This window comes from Pinus tabuliformis, chromosome X, assembly GCF_031772625.1.
Source record: "Pinus tabuliformis cultivar Carrire ecotype Pingquan chromosome X, CPIR1, whole genome shotgun sequence".
NCBI lineage: Eukaryota > Viridiplantae > Streptophyta > Pinopsida > Pinales > Pinaceae > Pinus > Pinus tabuliformis.
The window spans coordinates 661,537,130-661,553,732 of record NC_142308.1 but is presented as its reverse complement, the minus strand read 5'-3'; the positions used below and the strand labels follow the sequence as shown (position 1 = coordinate 661,553,732).

At 33.0% G+C, this 16,603-nt stretch overlaps 1 protein-coding gene across 1 annotated transcript; it reads left to right on the top strand.

Moving 5' to 3' along the window:
* Positions 1 to 868: 868 nt before the first annotated feature.
* LOC149141708 (peroxidase 3-like) lies at positions 869 to 9,220 on the top strand. Its single transcript, XM_089447376.1, has 4 exons — positions 869 to 914; positions 8,106 to 8,251; positions 8,334 to 8,525; positions 8,639 to 9,220. Exons 1-4 carry the CDS (start codon positions 872 to 874, stop codon positions 9,218 to 9,220), a joined length of 963 nt encoding a protein of 320 aa, XP_089303502.1. The 5' UTR covers positions 869 to 871.
* The last annotated feature ends 7,383 nt before the right edge of the window (positions 9,221 to 16,603 follow it).

Sequence of the window (16,603 nt, the reverse complement as noted above, 5' to 3'; positions counted from 1 at the left end):
GTGCTTAATACTGGGTTTTATAATGTTAGGGCTTATAATATTAATGCAAGGGTTTATAATATCAATCTTAGCATGTATAATATTAATCCTATCGTTTATAATATATTGTAGGGTTTATAAAATTAATCCTTGGGATTAATATGAATATTAGGTTTTATAATAATTAGTTTTATAATGTTAGGGTTTATAATATTTGGTTTAATATTGTGACATTGGAATGGTATGGAAATCTATCCAATGTCGAAATGTTACAAACATTTTTGTGACACGACAAGCAATGTTACAACCATTGCCACAATGATAAATTACAATTTATCATTGCAATTTATTGAATGTTGCATTGTGACATTGACTAAATTAGGGTTTAATATTCTAGTTTATAATATTGAGTTTAGGATTTGTAATGTTAAGGTTTATATTTGTATTGTTTATAATATTAATCCTAGGGTTTTTAATCCCTTGGGTTTGTATTATTAATCCTAGGGCCTATAGTCCTTTGTGTTTACAGTATATATCCTAGAGTTTAATATTATTCCCTTGGGTTTATAATATTGAAATTTATTAAACATTGCAATGTGACACTACAAAATTGGGGTTTAATATTAGGGTTTATAATATTACAGTTTCTAAGATTGGGTTTATAGTATTGGAGTTTATAAGATTGTGCATTAATATTAGGTTTATATTATTGCATTTAGTATGAGGTTTTGAAATGTTCGGTTTTCAATATTGGGGTTTATAATATTGGGTTTAATATTAGGGTTTAAAATTGAGTTTTATAATCTTATAATTTATAATATTAATGTAAGGGTTTATAATATTAATCTTAGCATTTATAATATTGATCCTATGGTTTATAGTATTTGTTGTAATGTTTACAAAATTAGTCCTAGTGATTATAATATTAATCTTAGGTTTTCGAACGTTAGGGATTATAATATTTGGCTTAATATTAGGATTTAATATTGTGACATTAGAATGGTATGAAAATATATCCAACATCGTAGTGTGACAAGCATTGGCACAATGTGAAAAGTAGTGTCATAATCATTTCAATAACAATATATTACATTGGAATTTATTCCATGACATATTGCTACATTAGCTAAATTCTGTTTTAATAATCTGGTTTATAATATTGGCTTTAGGATTGCATTCTAGATCTTAATGGAATGCAAGTTGCCCACAACTTAAACCTTTTACCATTAGGATCCTATGATGTCCTCATAGCAATAATCATAGGTTTTGTAAACTAATTCTAGTGTTTTAAATCCCTTAGGTTTAAACTATTAAAGCTAGGGTTTATACGTGCGTTTATAATATAAATCCTAGGGTTTATTATTATTTGCTAGGGTTTATAATATTGAAATTTATTCAATGTTGCAATGTGACATTACAAAATTGAGGTTTAATATTAGCATTTATAATATTAAGGTTTTTAATAATATTGTTCTTATTATTGAGTTTATAATATTAGACTTTAATATTGGGTTTAATATTAGGGCTTAATGCTAAGTTTTATAATGCCACGGTTTATAATATGAATGCAAGGGTTTATAATACTAATCTTAGAATTTATAATATTAATCCTATAATTTATAATATATTTTAAGATTTATAAAATTAATCCTAGGGATTCTAATAGTAATCTTAGATTTTATAATGTTGGGTTTTATAATTTTAGCATTTATAATATTTTGTGTAATATTAGAGTTTATTTTTGTGATACTAGATTGGTATGGAACCAATTGTCAAAGTGCGACAAGCATCCTCGCAATGCGACAAGAAATGTGACAATCATTGCCACAATGACACATTACATTGCAATTTATTCAATGTCGCATGACGACATTGACTAAATTAGGGTTTAATATTCTAGTTTATAATATTAGGTTCAGGGTTTATAATGTTAAGGTCTATAATCATAGGGTTTATTTTATAAATCCTAGGGTTTAATATTATTCCCTTGCGTTTATCATTCCTTGGGTTTATAATATTGAAATTTTTTCAATGCCGCAATGTGATATTACAAAATTGGGGCTTAATATTAGGTTTTATAATATGATGGTTTCTAGTATTAGATTTATAATATTATAGTTTATAATATTGTGCTTAATGTTGGCTTTATACTATTGGGGATTTTAATATTGGGGTTACAATATTGCATTTAGTATCAGGGGTTTGAAATGTGGGGTTTTCAAAATTGGGGTTTATAATATTTGGGTTTATAATATTTGGCTTACTATTAGGGTTTAATATTAGGTTTTATAATAATAATATAAGGGTTTATAATATAAATTTTAACATTTATAATATTGATCATATGGTTTATAATAGTTGTTGTAGGGTTTATAAAATTAATCCTAGTGATTATAATATTAATCTTAGGTTTTATAATTTTTGGTTTTATAATGTTAGGGATTACAATATTAGGGTTTAATATTATGATATTGGAATGGTATGTAACTCTATCTAATGTTGCAGTGTGACAAGCATCATCGCAATGCGACAAGTAGTGTGACAATCATTGCTACATTAATACATTGCATTGCAATTTATTCAATGTCGCATTGCTCACATTGACTAAGTTAGGGTTTAATATCCTGATTTATAATACTGGCTTTAGGGTTTATAATATTAAGGTTTATAATCATACGTTTTATAATATTACTCTCAGAGTTTTTAATCCATTGGGTTTATACTATCAATCCTAAGGTTTATAATTATTTTGATTTATAATATAGATCATAGGGTTTAATATTATTTGCTAGTGTTTATTATTCCTTGGGTTTATAATATTGAAAATTATTCAATGTCGTAATGCAACATTACGAAATTGAGGTTTATTGTTAGGATTTATACTATATTGGGTTTATAATATTATGCTTAATATTGGGTTTATAATATTTTGTTTAGTATCACGGTTTTAAATATTGGGTTTTTAATATTGGGGTTTATAATATTGGGTTTACTATTAGGGTTTACTGTTAGGTTTTATAATCTTGCAGTTCATAATATTAATGCAAGGGTTTGTAATATTAATCTTAACTTGTATAATATTAATCATACTGTTTGTAATATTTATTGTAGGTTTTATAAAATTAATCCTAGGGATTATAATATTAATCTTAGGTTTTATAGTTTTAGGTTTTATAATGTCAAGGATTATAATATTTGGCTTAATATTAGGGTTCAATATGGTGACATTGGAATGGTATGGAAATATATCCAACATCATAGTGTGGCAAGCATTGTCATAATGCGACAAACAGTGTGACAATCATAGACGCAATGATGCATTACATTACAATTTAGTCAATGTTGTATTGTTACATTGACTAAATTATTGTTTGTAATATTTGGTTTAGGGATTTTAATTTTAAGATTTATAATCATAGGGTTTATAATATTAATCCTAGGGTTATTTTTTCAATGGTTTACCCCATGAAGATTTGAAATTTGAATCTCATGCTTTACATGTTACTTCATAACAAAGCAATAGTCAATTGAGCGACACCCTGTGGGTATTAATCCTAGGGTTTTTAATTCGTTGGGTTTATATTATTAATCCTAGGGTTTGAAGTGCCTTGCATTTATAATATAGATATTAAGGTTTAATATTATTCCCTTAGGTTTATTATTCCTTGTTTTATAATATTCATCACTTAGGATTATTAATCCCTTGTGTTTATAATATTATTTGTCGCTTGGATTTATTAATCACTTGGGTTTATAATATCAATAATCCATGGGGTTTATTAATCCCTTGGGTTTATAATATTAAATCCCTAATATGTTTAACAATATTAATTTCCCAAGGGTTTATAATATTAATCCCTTATTTTTAAAATATTAATCCCTTGTGTTTATTGATTTCCTGGGTTTCTAATATTAATAATCCCTTGGTTTTATTAATCTCCTTGGTTTATAATATTAATCTCCTTGGTTTATAATATTAATCTATTGGGTTTATAATATTAATCCCTTAGGTTCTAAATATAATTTCCTTGGGCTTATAATATTAATATCAATGACTTATAATATTGATCCCTTAGGTTTATAACATTAATTGCTTGATACATTACATTGCAATTTAGTCAATGTCGTATTGTGACATTATAATTTATTCAATGACGCATTGTGACATTGAATAAATTAAGGTTTATTTTGGTTTATATTATGTAATATTGGGTTTACTGTTTATAATCTTAAGGTTTGCAACCATAGGGTTTATAATATTAATCATAGGGTTTTTAATCCCTTGGGTTTATAATATTAATCTTAGGGTTTATATTCTCAAGGGTTTATAATATGAATACTAAGGTTTACATTTTTCCTTGGGTTCATTATCCGTTGGGTTTATAGTATTGATCCCTTGGGTTTATTAATCCCTTCAGCATTTGACATTAATCCCTTGGGTTTATTAATCCCTCAATTTTATAATATTAATCCCTTGGGTTTATTAAAATTAGTTTCTTGGGTTTATAATAATAATCCCAAAGGTTTATAATACTAATATTAGGGTTGATAATCCTAGGGTTTAATATATTTATCTTAGGGTTTACAATACTAATCTTAGGATCTATAAAAATGGGTTTATGTTGTTACAATTATAATATTCAGTTTAATATTATGACTTAATACCATGATTTTGGAATGGTACAAAAATGTGTCCAACATTGCATTGTCAAAAACATTATTTCAATGTGACAATCAATATGCCAATGGTTGTAAAATGTTACATTACATTCAACTTTATTCAACTTAGCAATGTAATAAAAATGGGGTTTAATATTAAAGTTTATAGTATTGGGTTTTATAATATTGTGCTTAATATTGGGTTTATAATACTAGGGTTTAATATTCGATTTATAATATTGCATTTAGTATTAGGGTTTGAAATGTTGGGTTGTTTATTGGGGTTTATAATATCAGGTTTAATATTAGGGTTTAATATTGGGTTTTATAATCTTAGGATTTATAATATTTATCTCTTGGGTTTAATGTTCCCCTCTGATTATAATTTTAATATATTGAGTTTATAATATTAATCCCTTGAGTTGTATATATATATATATATATATATATATATATATATATATATATATATATATATATATCTTAATTATTTAATATAACATAATGCTGAGAGACAAATAAGCACTATTAATTATAACTATTTATTTTTCTCAAAGAAAAAATCATAATTTCCATTAATGATAAAATGAAAATTACTTGTAGCAGACGCTATAAAGCATATCCAGGAAAATCTATGTAGATGATTAGATAGCTAATCTGTCCACTAGTTCTGAGTATTTATACTTGCATATTCTATTTCAAAAATATTACTATCATACATGATTTGAATGACATTGGTCATATGTGTCATTCCATACATTTGTGCCAATAGATTATATGAAACATAAACATAGCATCAAAAACTAAAGTAGATGAGATGAAGTCTCCAATGAGGCCTCAATAATGACTCAAAAAACTGCCTCATATCAAGCTATATCCCTCCCTCCATCCTGCTAGAGAGATCAATGAAGGGATGGCGGTAATATTAGTAGTGTTATGTTCCATTGCGCTCATGTATCATCCATGTGCTTGAATTATGTTACATACCCTCTTTGGATAATCGATCAGAAATGGAATTCGTTTCCATGTATATATGTAAACAGGAAATATCATCAAATTGTGCTTTTATCATTAAAGTATCTTCCCACAAATTTGTGAGTGTGTGTGTGTGTGACATTGCGTTGTCTGATTGAACCAATTAATAACTATTTTTGAGTCACCAAATACCTGAATTTGTTGACACCCTTTTTCCAAAGATAAATGAAGAATGAGCTTCAAACTGAATAATTCGGCAAAATTATTTGAGCTTGGACCAAAACTAAAACCCATCTTGTAGTAATGAACACTGTTAAGGTAAAGAATGGTGCCCCCTCCACTGCTATTTTGATTTTCGAATCCATCAAAATAGGCACATGGTTTTGAGAATTCAATCACTTCAATTGTGATGATGTGATTTGATCGAGTACATTCTTCTAAAAGAATAAGCTCATATATGGCTAGGATGTGTGCCCCTAATTTTTCTGGGATGAATAAATGATCATAAAAAATATTCATATTTCTACTGATGTAGATACCCTAGCAAATCAGGATCAGGATGTTCCATATCTTTTTTGATTTGATCAACTAGCCATACATCTGACCCCGTGCTCTTATCTCTTTTAAACCAGTGCAAAACTGCTTCTAATTCACTGAGAGTAATTGGGGACATCAACTCTACATTCATGTCATTGTCAACAAATCTAGGAAATAAATGGGAATTTGAATAATCTCAAGAAGAGACACCTTATGAGGGGCCTCAAATAATGTATGAAATTGTTGAACCCCCATACTCGCTAGTTCACTCAAAGTAGTTGCCTTTTCACCATGTTCGTCTTCTAATTCTCATATGGTGTTGATGGCCCTTCTGCCTCTTAAATATTGTTGAAAGAATTTCATATTATCATCCCATGCTTGTAACTAGATTGCCTGACTTCTCAGCTGCCATGCCTCTTCCCTTTCCTTAAACAACTAATTCTTTTCAATTCAAGTTAGATAAGTCTTAATTTAAAATCATGACTATAATTATAACTAAATGTTATTAATATGTTATAGGTTAATTATATTATAGTTTCAAATATAACTCAACTAAAATAATATTATGTTATAGTAATATATAATTTAATATTAATATAATAATCATAAAAATATAAATATATAATAATATGATTGTTATTATTTATGTAACTATTATTTATAAAAAATAGTTTTCATTTAATAAAATATACTTAATAATTATTAATATGCGTTTATAATTTATAACTTATTATAAACTATATTTATTAATATGATTGTACTAATTTATATCAATAAATTACCATTAACAAATTTTCATACATTTAGAAATTTTATAGAAACACTCTAAATACTTTCTCATAATTGTTATTTTAAAAATTGTAATTAAAAGAGCTAAAAAAAATTCAGAAAATCTTAAAATATCATTTATAATGTTTGGTAATTATATATATGAATATTATAATTTAAATTAATTAATTATATTAATAAATTTAATTAAAAGATAAACAATAAAATGCACAACCCCCTCAATCTTTGATAGTCTCGCATATCAAACTCATTCATCTCCTACGAAAATATCATTGGTTAATAATAATAATAATTAAAAAAAAAACTAACACACTTTAAATATTATTATACAATCATCCATTACTAAAAATGCATTCTGCAATTGAAAGAAATAAATAAAACCCAAATGCATAGCGTGAAACCGCACCCACCCGCACCTAAAAGTGATATTATACAATAATCCTTGCTCCAAGACCAATCCAATAGTCAACTCGTTTTCCAAAGCAATAACACCCCTTCCCACCGATGCCACTGCCATATAACTTGCAAACGATAAAAATCCAATGGATGCCACGGATGCGTAGTTAAGGAGGCTTCAAATTGCCCGGTAATATGCAATTGTGCACTCACGGTGTGCGCTGTAGTGCAGCGTTAGAATGAAGAAACGAAGCCGATGGATAGGACTCAATGATTGCTGATGAATACTTTACTTGCACGAGGCTGCTATAATATTGTATATCTATTCCCTTTTAAAAGGAACAAACACACACCTTAGCCGCCTGCCTACCAGCACCAAAAGCGCTTTCATTTCCTATCCTATTCCACCCTATTAGTTTGTTTATCATGGATTCCTTATCCAAATTATCCATTTCATTTCACGTTTTCATCGCGAGGATTGATCATAATATGCAGAGCAGCAGCCAATTTGTCGGCCTCCATTGCCTTGCTGTGAAGCCACCGTCTGCTTCTTAAGTTCACCATGCTCTCCACTCATTACCCGACGACCTTCATAGCAGCAATTCATTCTCTGCAACTCTATTCTTTGAAAGATTCTCGATCTCTGTGTTACAACAGCGACATGGATATGGGATCAGTTACGGCCAGGAATTCCTTTCTCGTTTCAGTTCTCATCTTTTTTAATTTTATCATGGCCGCCTCAGTCGACGTGGGTGCAACAAACACACCAGTATCGGGTCTAACATTGGGTTTTTACAAAAAGAAGTGCCCCCGGGCGGAGACAATAGTAAGAGACACTGTTGCAAAATACATGTCGAAGGCCCCTTCTCTTGCAGCTCCTCTTCTCAGGATGCATTTTCACGATTGCTTTGTCAGGGTCAGTAATTTTTTTGGTCTCCCCTCTCCTCCTCATTCTGTTTTCAGTTTTTTTAATGATAAGCTCATGAATGTGGTCGCAGGGATGTGATGCGTCTGTGTTATTGAATACAACGAACAGCAACCAACCTGCTGAGAAGGACGCTATCCCAAATGTGACTTTGAGAGGATTTCAAGTAATTGACGCTGCAAAGGCAGAACTTGAAAAGCAATGCCCCGGTGTTGTCTCTTGTGCCGATATTCTTACACTAGTTGCCAGAGATGCAGTTGATATGGTAAGTAATTGTTTTGACGTCGCTTTTGTTAAGATATTTCTGAAATCTGCAATCAAATTAAGGTCATGCCCTCAAATGTACTAACAACCTGATGGTTAAATGACTCATGGCAGCTCGGCGGGCCGCGGTGGAGTGTACCCACAGGACGGAGGGACGGTGTGGTGTCGATTCTGAACGAGGCATTGGCAAACCTTCCTCCTCCTTTTGCAAACTTGGAGCGGCTGAAGTCCTCATTTGCGAGCAAAGGTTTAAATGTTAAGGACCTGGTTGTGCTCTCTGGTGCACACACCATCGGTACTTCCCATTGCCCCGTTCTCATTAACAGAATCTACAAGTTCACTGCAAATGTAGACGTGGATCCATCGTTAGATAAATCATACGCCCAGCAGCTGAAAATAAAGTGTAAGCCTGGAGAGAATGGGACTAAAATAGTGGAGATGGACCCTGGCAGCTTCAGAACATTTGACAACCATTACTACGTGAACTTGAAGAAGAGAAGAGGACTGTTTGGATCGGATGCTGCCCTCCTCACTGATCCAACTACAATGGCCCTCGTAAATTCGGCTGCAATGGACTCAACGTCAAGTTGGTTTCTGTTCGAGTTTGGAAGATCGATGGAGAAGATGGGTCGGATTGGCGTTCTTACTGGAAATGAAGGGCAGATCAGACGTCAATGCGCTCTGGTTAATTCATGAAGAAGAGATCCAGGGGTACCTAACACTCCATTCATGCGCACATAATTTGATTTGGGGGATATTGTGTTATATAGATATATAGGTAAAACAGCACTGTAATAATTGTGAATGCTATGTAAGATCCTGCATGAGTTAGCCAGAATCTTACCAGAACTATTCTTTTCGTCCCAATTTGGCAACAGACAAAAGTTAAATTTCTTTCAATTCAGCATTTTGAAGATTTGGATCAACAACTTTCTAAATTCTTTGAGACACTCTGAAATCTGAAATCTTGACATGGAGGTATGAAAAATATTGAAAATTTTGTCCAAATCTTTATTCGGGGCGTGATATATAAAACAAAAGCTTGCTTCCAAATAATAAAACACGTTTAACAATCATTTATAAACAAATTGTATAATAGTTTGCGAGCGGAAATAAAGCCAGCACCCGCTGGAGCAGAGGTATTGTTTGCAGCGGCATTTGAATGTGACTTTGATTTTACCTTGAGGGAGAGGAGACCTGTTGGGAATTTTGTGCTAAATTCCAAAACAAAATAATGAACAGAGAATGATACTCTGTTTTTACAGAGGATCTTTAACATAAGGAAGCAAAAATTGTTTAGACAGAGTTTCTTACATCCACAAAACAAACTTTGTATTCATTAATAAGAACAACAGCTATTACAAATTTCATCCTCTCAGAGAGAATACACAGTAACATTTCAGTTCCACAAAAAATTTACTGTCTTCTTTTGAAAAAATACTGTCTCTGCTGCAAATATTTTGACACTACTGTATAAAAATCTAATTCACTGCTGTGTGAAAAACTTTTACAATCGCGAGCTGTTGTTGCTCTCATTTCATTACATTGCATATTCAACCCAAAAACACACATTCGCACTGTGTTACATTATACTTCAATCAACAAAAGACAACATACATACGCTGCTGCTGCGCTATATTGCATTACAATCAACTAAAAAAAATTCCACGCTGCCCTGTTCTTCTATATTCCCACTGCTGTGCGTTTCACAGTACCCTGGTCAACACTATTGTGTGTTGCTTTACATATCATATACAATACAATATACAAAACAAAACATAATGATACATATGCCATACCAACATTTACTATCCGCAGTAAATTCTATTAATTACTTCACGAGGAGAAATGGCGATCAAACATAAAACTTCACGCAAGGTTTGCAATTTTAGTTCCAATCGAACGATGGACTGCCAAGCTTTCAATCGAACGACTATCGCTCAATCAAACCAAACGAGTTTTACCTTCCGGGAAAATACCACTTTTCAAAAACTGTTGTGCACGTGTCAGTGCAGGGTTTTATCGCGTCCCCTCCGGAGAATACCACCGCTTGCTGAAAAGCGGTGCGATGAAGTCTGGTGGTTTTGTTGAATTAAATGCGCAGCTATTTAACTGGGCAGCAGTTGAAATTACAATTTCAACACTCCCATTTAATTTCAACTGCTGGGTTATTAGTAATACCCAAACATTTCCTCAAAACTTTTAATTCTTGGATAATGCAATAGTTGAGCTATTGTCACAAAAAATCACAGTTCCTTTTGTTTGCTCTTGGCATAAGCTCCTCAACATCCTTCTCATTCAAACTGCTTGACATGTTGCTGCTATAGCTACCACATATTCTTCTTCTGCTGTAGACAATGCTATAATAGGCTGTTTTTTAGAAGCCCATGAAATGGCTCCTGAACCCATGTGAAAAACATAACCGGATGTGCTTTTCCGATCATCTACACTTCCAGCCCAATCACTATCAGTGTATCCAATTAAATCTGAACATTTTGAAGTAGTATATAAAATGTCATACTTTTTTGTACCTTTAACATACCTCAGAATCATTTTTGTTGCCTGCCAATGTGCTTCTTTTGGCCTCTCCATGAATCTGGAAATTAAACTAACATCATACATTATATCCGGCCCAGTTGCAGTCAAATACATGAGGCTGCCAACTATGCTCTTGTACAACCTAGGATCAAAATCCTTACTGTTGTCCTCTTGGCTGAGTTTTAATCTCATCAATGTGGGAGTGATTGTTGCCTTGCTCTCCTGCATATTAAATCTTTCCAACACTTACATTAACATATTTCTCCTGTGAGATAAAAATCTCATTTTCATTTTGTTTTACTTCTATTCCTAAGAAGTATCTCAACAAACCTATGTCAGTCATTTCAAATTCTTCTTTCATGACTGTTTTGAAATTTTCAATAAGATAATCATCATTACCTGTGAAAATAACGTCATCAACATACAACACAACAATTAGTAATTTACCATCCTTTTCTTTGATGTAGACGATGGGTTCTCCCTCACACTTTTCAAATCCATTTTCCAGTAGATAGGAATCTATCCTACTGTACCATGCTCTTGGTTCTTGTTTCAACCCATAAAGAGTTTTCTTCAATCTGCACACTTTGTGCTCTTGGTCTTTCTTTTCATAGCCTAGAGGTTGTTCAATGTAGACCTCTTCCATTAACACTCCATTTAGGAATGCTAACTTCACGTCCATTTGGTAAACTTTCCACTTGTTTTGTGCTGCTATGGACAACACTGCTCTCATTGTTTCCATTCTTGCAACCGGTGCAAAAGTTTCTTCATAGTCTCTACCATACTACTGCTTATATCCTTTGATAACAAGTCTTGCCTTGTGTCTTTCTATTTTTCCTTCAACATTACTCTTGGTCTTGTAAACCCATTTAACTCCAATGACTTCTTTTCCTTTTGGTAGTTCAACTAAATCCCATGTCTTGTTTCTTTCTATGGCATTGATTTCCTCATCCATAACTTCTATCCATTTCCTATCCTTAATTGCCTCTTCGAAATGAATAGGGTCATCAACATGACAATATAATGCAAACAAAGAATTCATACCTTCATTTGCTGCCTCTTGTTCATAAATGTCACTTAAATTTCTGAACTTCTTACCTCTTTCATTTGGTGTACAAGTGCTTGAAGAAGCACTTGAATTTCCTCCTTGTGGTGTGCTTGGAGAAGCACTTTCATTTCTCCTCAAGGGTGTCCCTTGCTGTCCTTGTGTTGGTGCTACTGTTTGGGGATGTATTTCAGCCATCTCCTCATCATTTTCATCATGTGACAAAGAGCTTTTAACATTCATTGTTTTCTCTATGCTTCCATCCCAAGCTTCCTCCTCAATAAATTGAACATCTCTACTCACAATGAGCTTCTTGGTGGATGGGTTATACAACCTGTAAGCTTTGGATTCCTCACTGTATCCAATGAATATACATTTCTACCCCTTACTGTCCAACTTCTTCCTTAGCTGATCTAGAATGTGTGCATAGGCCACACATCCAAAAACTTTCATGTGGGTGACTCCTTGCTTTCTCCCACTCCATGCTTCTTTTGGCACTTTGTTCATGACTGCTTTTGTAGGGCATCTATTCAAAATGTACGATGCACAGTGTATAGCTTCAGCCCAATAGTCATTTGGCAAATGCTTTGTGTTTAACATACTCCTCACCATATCCATGATTGTCTTGTTCTTCCTTTCGGCAACTCCATTTTGCTGTGAGGTGTACCTAGCTGTAAACTGCTTATGAATTCCATTTTCTCTACAAAATCGTAGAAATTATTAGCAGATATACTCACCTCCTCTATCAGTTCTTAGAACTTTGATATGCAGCCCGCTTTGGTTTTCTACAAGTGCCTTGAAATTGCAAAATCTTTCAAACACTTCACTTTTGTTCTTCAAGAAATAAACCCAAGTTTTTCTTGTAAAATCATCAATGAATGTTAATATGTAGTGGCTGCTTGCAAGTGATGGAGTTTGCATCGGTCCACATAAATCTGAGTGGACAATCTCTAAGGGTGCTTTTGCCCTTATGCTTTTCCTTGATGGAAAACTTTCTCTGTGTTGTTTCCCCAAGATGCAACCTTCACAAAGGTTGTCTGGTTTCTGTATCAATGGTAATCCTTTTACCATTCATTTTCTATTCAACAAATTAAGTCCTCCAAAGTTGAGATGTCCAAATCTCAAGTGCCACAACCAATTTTCATCCTTTGGTTCGCTTTGGAAAGCCTCTTGAGTCACTGCTGCAATTACTTCTTTATTTTTTAAATCTGCCTTCATTCTAAGAGGGAACATCATGTTCCTTGTCATCTTTACTTCAGCAATGCATTGTTTGTTGGGTGCTCTATCCATGATGGTGCATACATCATTCACAAAGTAAACATCGTAACCCTTTTGAACAAACTGTTCAACACTTAAGAGATTACATTTCATTCAGGAACATAATAAACATCTGCTATGGTTTTCTTTTCACCTTTCTTTGTTAAGACATTTACCTCTCCTTTTCTCATAACAGAAACTTTATTATCAGTCCCTAGTGTGACTTGTGATTTCACATTCTGATCTAACATAGAAAATAGGGCTATATTTCCTGTCATATGGTTGCTGCAACTGGAGTCTACAAACCATACATCTTCACTCTTTTCTTTAGCAATATTACAGGCTAAAAACAAATTGTTTTGGCTGATATTTTCTTTAGTGAAATTTGCACTAGTTCTATTATTCATATCATGCTGCTTCTTCCTACATTCATTTGCATAATGCCCATATTTTTTACAATAATAACATTGGACATTGGATTTTTCATACCTTTGTCCTTAAGCATGATGTTGTCCACTTTGTTGGCTACTGCCTTGGCCTTGGTTTTGATTTGGATTGCTACTTCTTCATTGAGCATTTGCTGGACTGTTTCTTCCACCTCTGTTTTGGCTTCTGCCTCGTCCTCTCTTGTTTCCTCTGCCTTGACCTCTTCCTCTTCCAAAGGACATCTGGGTCTTGAAGGCATGTTCTAGAGATGAGTTTTCATTCCTACTCAATCTCTTTTCATGTGTTATCAGTGATGCATGTAGTTCATCAACTGTGAAGTTTGTGAAATCCTTTGTCTCTTCTATGGTGGTGACAATCACATCGAACTTTGAGGGTAGGACCCTCAACATTTTCTCCACAATTATCCTTTTTTCAAGAATCTCTCCATGAGACCTCATCTGAGTGATCAGACCAATCACTTGTGTGAAGAATGAGTCAATATTATCTGACTCCTTCATGCATAGATTCTCAAAATCTCTCCTCAACAACTGTACTTTTGTTGTCTTCACTTTCTCCATGCCTTGATAGGTTGTCTTGGGAGTTTGCCACACTTCTTTGGATGTATTGGCTACTGCTTTCGTTGGAAACACACTCTCATGCACTGCTTGATACAAAAATATGAGGGCTTTAGAATCCTTCTTCTTATAGCTCTTCAACAGATCTTTCTCTGCCTGAGTTAACCTATTAAACTCATTTTCATTTTCTGGCTCTTCAAATCCATCCTCAACAAATTCCCATAAATCTTGTGAGGCAAGCAAAACTCTCATAGTTATTGCCCAATAGTCATAGTTTTTCCCATTAAACTGTGGGAGCTGAGTATTAAAGATACCCATGCTAGTGCTGGTGCTGGAGCCAGCCATTCTTGCACTCTTAAAAATACTTGACTGTGTATTAAAAATCACTGATTGTCTTCAACACAAAAAATCTTGAGAAATATCTTGGATTTTTCACTGTGTCTTCACTCTGCGGGAGAAGCTGTTGCAACAAGGAAACCCTTCCTTCAGCTTCTTTGACACCTTCAAAGAGCCTGGACAAGCTCTGATACCACTGTTGGGAATTTTCTGCTAAATTCCAAAACAAAATAATGAACAGAGAATAATGCTCTGTTTTTACACAAGATCTTTAACACAGGGAAGCAAAAATTGTTTGTTGAGCAGACAAAGTTTCTTACATCCACAAAACAAACTTTGTATTCATTAATAAGAAAAAAAACTATTACAAATTTCTTCCTCTCAGAGGGATTACACAGGAACACTTCAGTTCCACAAAAAATTTACTCTGTCTTCTCTTTAAAAAATACTCTATCTCTGCTGCAAATATTTTTATGTCAAAAAACCTCATTCACTGCTGTGTGAAAAACTTTTACATTCGCGAGCTGTTGTTGCTCTCATTTCATTACATTGCATATTCAACCCAAAAACACACATTCGCATTGCTGTGCATTACATTATACTTCAATCAACAAAAAACAACATACATACGCTGTTGCGCTATATTGCATTACAATCAACTAAAAAAAAATTCCATGTTGCCCCTGTTCTTCTATATTCGCACTGCTGTGCGTTTCACAATACCCTAGTCAACACTATTGTGTGTTGCATTACATATCATATACAAAACAATATACAAAACAAAACATAATGATACATATGTCATACTTTTGTGCATAATAAAAAACATTAAAATTAAAGTTCTACCAACATTTACTATTCGCAGTAAATTGTATTAATTACTTCACGTGGAGAACTAGCGGTCAAACATAAAACTTCACGCAAGGTTCATGGTGCAGGCCTGTATGCAACTTTAGTTCCAATCGAACGGTGGACTGCCAAGCTTTCAATCGAACAGCTATCGCTCAATCAAACCAAACGAGTTTTACATTCCAGGAAAATACCACTTTTCAAAAATTGTTGTGCACATGTCAGCGCAGGGTTTTATCACGTCCCCTCCAAAGAATATCGCCGCTCGCTGAACAGTGGTGCGATGAAGTCTGGTGGTTTTGCTGAATTAAATGCGTGGCTGTTTAACTGGGCAGCAGTTGAAATTACAATTTTCACAAGATCTAGACTGATGCACTGGAAATTGAAGCAAATATATCTGCTGAAGGGAAAATCAAACCAAAGGAACAAGTTGAAGATAAGAGCAAAGGAAAAGAAGAAGTGAAGGATGCTAGTCAACCTAAAGATTCTCATGAACAAAAGCTTGATGAAATAACTAAATTCATTAGGAATATGTCGAGTGAAAATGGAATTAGAAGGTAAAAACCCTCAGAGGCAGATTCAACAAGGACAAAAAAAGAATTTTTAATCTTCAATTTTGGAGGAAGCCACTGCAAATTATGCAAAGGGATAAAAAGGACCAAGATCAAATACAACGACAGACAAAGATCAAATACAACCGCCTCTCTATATCAAAGATGAACTAGAGGAAGTAGTGGAGGAAACCCCTTCAAGAACTGGAAAATCAAATTTGTACTTTGTATAAGGAGGAGAGAGGAGTCATAAATGAAGATTCAAATTTGCAATTTCAGGTCTCTCGATGATGAAGAAGAAATTGAAGAATATTGTAAGAAGTGTACAGATTTTTCTACTTTGTATAAGGAGGAGAGAGGAGTCATAAATGAAGATTCAAATTTGCAATTTCAGGTCTTTGGATGATGATGAAGAAATTGAAGAATATTGTAAGAAGTGTACAGATTTTATGCAAGCAGAGTTGCATAAAAAAATATGATCTTAGGTCAATAAAGAGATCAA